Below are 6,000 nucleotides of genomic sequence, written 5' to 3'. Positions count from 1 at the left end.
CACCACCACCTGTTGAGAAGGGGCAGAGGCACCCAAGGCGTGCACTTCACTGAACTCGGGGGGAGTGTTTCACAGGGACCTTGTACGTCGGTCTGTGTGCACGGAGTGTGAACGTGCCGCAGTGAATGCTCTCTCTTGGATTCTTAAGAATGTTAGATGTAGTAAGATAGGCTTCTAAGGGAGTTGGTGTGTTTATAGAATATTTTGTTAAATTGTTTATATTAGACGATTGATTATGTGCTGTTAAAACCTTTAGGCCAAAAACTGCTGGGTCACGTCTGGGGCTCACTTTGGCAAGGGGTCCACTCTGAACCTTGACTCAGTGGGAGGTGATTCCCTTTTATCCCTACTGTTTTTCCAGTCCCAGCCTCCATGTAGATCATTTTAGGTTGCTTTCAGTTTTACATTAGCCAAATAAATTTCTTTCCACTGAAAGCACACAGAGGGGCATATTTTAACCAAGCTAGCACATGCCTTGCTGTTTTTTCTTTGTTTCATTGGTTGGTTTTATTTTTGTTGTTTTTGTAAAGCATAACGTTACTCTAATGGCATATCGGCAAACATTTCCATTTTTATTTTAGTAAATGCGTTAAGGGAATACTGACCCTTCACAAAACCTGAAACATACTCAGGCAGATTGTGAGAGTGGTAATAAAGACTAGGAATTTAATACCTTTCCAATATACAACTTAATGCTTGTTATTTTTCTAATCAGTGCATTACAGAATAAATACAGAAAATACAACTGGGATTGCACAGATTTAAGTATTTATTACAAGAGTGGTAAATCATTATGCTTTCAAGATTTTATGTAAAATCCACTGAGTTAATTGGTTCTCCTTAGATTCCAATGGGCTTTGGCGGAGTCTCCTAATGATATTAAAATCCATCTGTTATTAAACATCATGTATGCAACAGTATGCAAATACGGGGATTTGTAAATATCATTATGCAAAAGTTTAAGTCCAATCATGCTCCTCTTGAAGTTTGCAACATAAATTCTGTAGACATCAATAAGAATAGATTTAGGATATCTTTTTAATTGCACTGTATACAAGTATCAACAGAAGAATACAATAGAGTAGTCACAAAATTAAAGAGGCTTCTATGAAACCTACAAAGAATAGCAGCATAGAATCAATGAAATAAAAGCAGTATTTAAAAAAATAATAAATCAGACCTGGCAGTTTTGGAAAATGTACTGAAAAAACCCCACAAATTAATTGGCACAGTTTAACAACCTAATTTCTAAGTGCACTTCATAACAACTCTCCTTACAAGCTGCTGTTTTCCCAGAAGATGATGACAAAAAGCCTCATTAGAGCATCACTGTTTTATAGTGACAGATTTTATTGCATTGCCAGCTGTGAATCTAAAAAAAAAAAAAAAACAAAACAAAAACCAAAACAAAACCTCCCCCCTAAAAACTTATATAAAGGTTCCTAAAAACCCTATTTTGTTTTGTAATTCTCAAAAAATAGCAACATAGCACTTCCATGTTTGTGAATACCCACAATTCTATTTTTTAAAAAAAATAGAAGTTAAATAAAAGTGATTTTTGTTTTAGCTTCAAAAATAATGTAAAGGAATATTTAAGAACAATTTATTTCAATGATCATAGTGATATGTACAATATGATAGACTTGAGTCCAATCTACGTTCATGAAAGCAGACTTAGAACCTGTTGATCCTGAGTAACTGTAATCATAAACTGGCAGGAGCAGGCTCTTAGCTTCACCCATTATAAGCTTTTTCACAATCTGTCCTAGGCTAAAAAGTGTAGATACAGTATATAATCTGTATATGGATTTATACAAAAGGTCTTTTACAGCTCTAACCCTGTTATTGCTAGGCTAAAAAAATGACTATTTTGGAACAAGTTACATGAATCATAAAGGGTAAAACTGAGACGCAGCTTCTGATGACTGAATTTCTACTTGAGCCATTTTAAACTGGGTACACTGCAGCCACTTGCGGAGCACAGATGAGCTATTGTTCATTTGTCCTGACCCCTGTAACATCCTCAGGCTGTGATGGTTGACATTGCTCTGGATGGCTTGGAGGCGGAGCTGAAGTCCAGCAGATAAATGCTGTTGAAATGATGCAAAACATTTAGTTTCTTACCTTTAATATGTACATTAATATAGCAATGTGAAGGGTATTGGTTTGGTGGCCAGGCAGTTTCTTACACTGCCCCCATGTCAAATTTCTTTCTTCCACATCCTGCCCTGTGGTGTTGCCATGGAGGGCAAATGTGCTTACAAACACAACTCTCTACTGAGACCAACTCCAAAACTTTTCTTCTCTTCACCAAAAATCTCTTGACTCACAAACCACACTGATCCATCTTGCTCTCCCTTACAAAGAGGGCCAGATGGTTATTTTACCCAAGCAAATAGGGCCACAATATCTTCCTTAGAACCTAAATCTATCTCCTGAGTCAAGAGTCCCAACACTGATTTGTCAGGGAACTCTCAAGCCCAAGGCATTAAGAAAAACCACAGCTCAGGGAACAACCAGTCTCAGAAATAGCAAGGAAAGGCCCCAGTGCAGAAGCTGGGCAGAGGAATGTGTTCCAGAAGGGAAAAGGAGAGGAGTACTGATGAGAGGGGAAATGTCTCAGCAAATGATGCTCTATCTATGCTCACACTTCAGAGCTTCATCTCTACTGCATATGCTACAATTATCTATTTTCTCACATCTTATTTCCAGATTTTACAGAAATGTATAATACTAACAATAAAAGAATAAGGCACTAGAAACAACTTACCTTCAGGTTTGACTGTATCATTGGCAACCACATTGGTATGAGCTGCAAGAAGAGGTGCATTTTGTTATTATGCAAGTGACTGTAAACATGCTATAGTCACTGTGAGACAGAGAAGGTACATCTAATCCATTTAGCCTTTTGAATTGGCATGGTCTGAACCACAAATCTGACAATGAGGTTACTTTAAATATTTGGAGAAGGTAAATCTCAGATGTAAAGAAGCCAGTTTCCCTTGTCTGTAGCGTGGTGAATCACCAGCAGCAATTATTGATATCCTGTTTAAGGTAATGATGATAATACAGAATTAAACTTGTTACAGGAAGTCACTTACTACTTTCCTTGTAAGGGTATTTCTGATGTGCAGGTGAGCAATACTGGAGTAAACAGACTAAATGTTTTGCATGGTGAAGAAGAAATGAAGAAATGAAAAAAAAAAAAAAGCAGCAGTAGTTCTTAATAAGAGGACATATATTTAAATGGTAACCAACATTTTTTAAGCCACATCAGTGCTAGTCACATCAGCGCTTCACTGCAGAATGTGAGATATTCTGTAGGCTGGGGGGCACATGTAAAAGCTATCCAGAATGACAAGGTGAGGAGGCCTGAAAATTTGTCAGCTCTGATTGGACTGCAGTTACACGTATTTCAGACTCCTGTTCTTCAGGGAACTTTTTCTTCTGAGGAGGTATAACATGACAACCTTATGAAAGCCAGAGAAGCATTTCTAGCAAAAGTATTCATGTTTTTCAATATTAATTTAACCATTGAGGTTACTGTTCTAAAATGTTCCTCCAAATGGCATTAAAATTTGCAATTTGCCAATTATGCTACTGGAGCTGCAAGTTAAACCTAATCACTATTGACAACATTAGATAAAGTGCTGTTTCCCTTGTGCAAGGATGATAATTGTTTCAATTTCAGTGCTCTTTTGCTGGAGAATCATATGCAACTCTGTCAGTACTCATTACTTAGTCTACCACATGAAGACCCATAGTCAAACCTCAGCATTTACAGACAGATGAATGCCAAAACAGCTGGAACACAGCCAGATTCAGCAGATGTGTGAGCTCTGTACATCCTTCCATGGGCTCTCACACTAATGAAGTGCTCAATAAGATGCAGTGACCACAATCCCAATGTGTGCTTTTGGTGAGGAGGGAACGGGTCTGGGAGGCCATGCTCCACACCCCACTGCCATCAACAAGACATCCCTGACAATTTCATCCAGCACTGGTGGAATTCCTGTGGAGTTAGCCAGTGGTGGCAGGACTGGTGTCAGAAGTACATCAAGCAAGAAGGGAAGCCAGGTAGGAAACTTAGGGTACCCCTCTGCATCTGAACCAATTCACTGGACAACTTTTACAGTCAGCTGAGAGAATCAAGCACTTCACATTCAGTTCATCTTGTCCCAAGGCAAGTAGCTAAAATAGATCAAGATGAATCATGTCCAAAAATACTGACTGTAAAGGGCACTCATGGAAACTAGCTCTTATCAGTATCTCTTCTGGACAAGTCTAAGGTCAGATACAGATCTTTGTCCTCCAGCACCAGTTCTGTCTTGCAAGAGCTGGACATATTTAAGGAAATGAACATTCTGCTGTACGCACAAGCCAGCAAACCCTCTAGTGCTACAGCTGCCAGATAGATAAGTCACACAAGAAGACACTTTTATGGAAGCACTTGAGTTTTGTTAAATAATCCTCAGCCAGCCTTTTCTTCACAAAGGGAAGAATACAAAACACTAGTTGGAAAGATCAGCTGGAAGAATAGAGTGCTGTCAGACACTATCAATTTGCTGAGTTTTTCTTTTCAACAGAACTATATTGATTCCAGTTTAATTTTTAAAGGGAAACCAGGTTGTAGAACAGGCTGGTCATGGTGCTGTTCTGGCTCTCCAAATCTGCTGCCTGTCCAGCTCTCTAAAAAGCTGCACAGCAGCTGCTGGGGCTGCCCAAAACCCTTGGGTCTCTGCAAAAAGCCTTGAGCTGTTCTTGTCTTCACTGTAGGCTCCCAAGTTCCTCAGAGATACATTTGATGGTCAAAGATGTCACCAGCAAGGTACTGTTCTCCAACACCAATGCTTAATCTGGTATGGCCACTTTCCCAGTTCCTCTGACATAGAAAAGCAGGAGAAAAGTTCAACACTTTCATTTCATTTCATTTCATTTCACAGCTGCTGAAGAAGAGACTGTCTCAAATCTGATTTTTTTAATTAGAGAAGCCACTCACTGGTTCCTGTGTGACTAAGTTTTGCACCGCTGCATTTCTGAAGGATTTCAAACATACACTAAGTCCCTAAATCATGGCACTTATTTTTCACATCTACAATAAATATTTTTACAATCAGTTCAGGAAAAAAAAATTGTAATCTGGAACTATGAATCCTACAGTAATGTTATGCATGGATGCTGTTCATACAGGATTTCACTTTAGGGCTGAGTAAAGGGGATTTGGTCACCCAAATTCTTCTCTTCTATCTCCCACCCACTAAACATGAAAGCTTAGCACTTCAACTCAGAGTTCCAGAGTTTTATGATCTTGATTTTATAGTAACAACAATGTTCTTTTAACCTGACTTAGCATTCTATTGATATATGCTCTCAAACATAACCCCCTGAAAGCATTAATTTGATTTGTGGCAAGGATTTGGCCCTAAAGGCCTCTCTTTTCACAGCTTTAAAGCCACTCTTCATCTTTGTCAAATTCTGAACATCCTGCACTGCCTAAAAGAGAAGCTCATATGTCTTTCAGACAGAGCCATAATCACTTTAACAGCCCTCAGTGACAAAATTTCTGTAGTGAATCAAGCCATTACAAATCTGTGTTTTCACAATGAGTGTGAATGCTTTCACGTTGACATAAAGACCTCCAATTTTAGCTACTTTATTTTCAATTCTTGCTTGATCATAAAAGACTGGAGTAAAGCAATAGTCAGAAATTTCCTTTATGGCAACAGAAGAACTGTATTAACCTTAACTACTTATATGGAAACTCTCTTGCACTGGAAAAACATAAAAAAGGATAGTAAAATTGATTTATGCTTGTGAGACTACCCCAACCCTTCTGCAAACACTGTGATGGAAGACTGACTATGGATTTCCAAGGAAACAACTCATACACATATAATAACAAAAAAATCAATGTGGCAAAAAGTTTTTGTTAGCCACCTAAAAGCATGTGAGGCTCAGAATACAGAGGAGATCTGCAAAGGACCTGTGATGATTACAAGA

The 6,000-nt window shown here is 38.5% G+C and overlaps 1 protein-coding gene across 2 annotated transcripts in view; it reads right to left on the bottom strand.

Moving 5' to 3' along the window:
- Positions 1-1,889: 1,889 nt before the first annotated feature.
- LOC121332507 (protein unc-79 homolog) overlaps positions 1,890-6,000 on the bottom strand; it is an 89,978-nt gene continuing 85,867 nt past the window's right edge. For both annotated transcript variants that reach the window (XM_041398012.1, XM_041398020.1), the window contains 2 exons: positions 2,771-2,812; positions 1,890-2,090 (listed from right to left, as the gene is read on the bottom strand). In XM_041398012.1, coding sequence (XP_041253946.1) covers positions 1,890-2,090; positions 2,771-2,812 — 243 coding nt within the window. The remainder of the gene's footprint in view (positions 2,091-2,770; positions 2,813-6,000) is intronic.

This window comes from Onychostruthus taczanowskii, unplaced genomic scaffold, assembly GCF_017590055.1.
Source record: "Onychostruthus taczanowskii isolate IOZ18803 unplaced genomic scaffold, ASM1759005v1 scaffold1, whole genome shotgun sequence".
NCBI lineage: Eukaryota > Metazoa > Chordata > Aves > Passeriformes > Passeridae > Onychostruthus > Onychostruthus taczanowskii.
The sequence above is the reverse complement of the archived record's forward strand: the minus strand, read 5'-3'. Positions and strand labels throughout refer to the sequence as shown.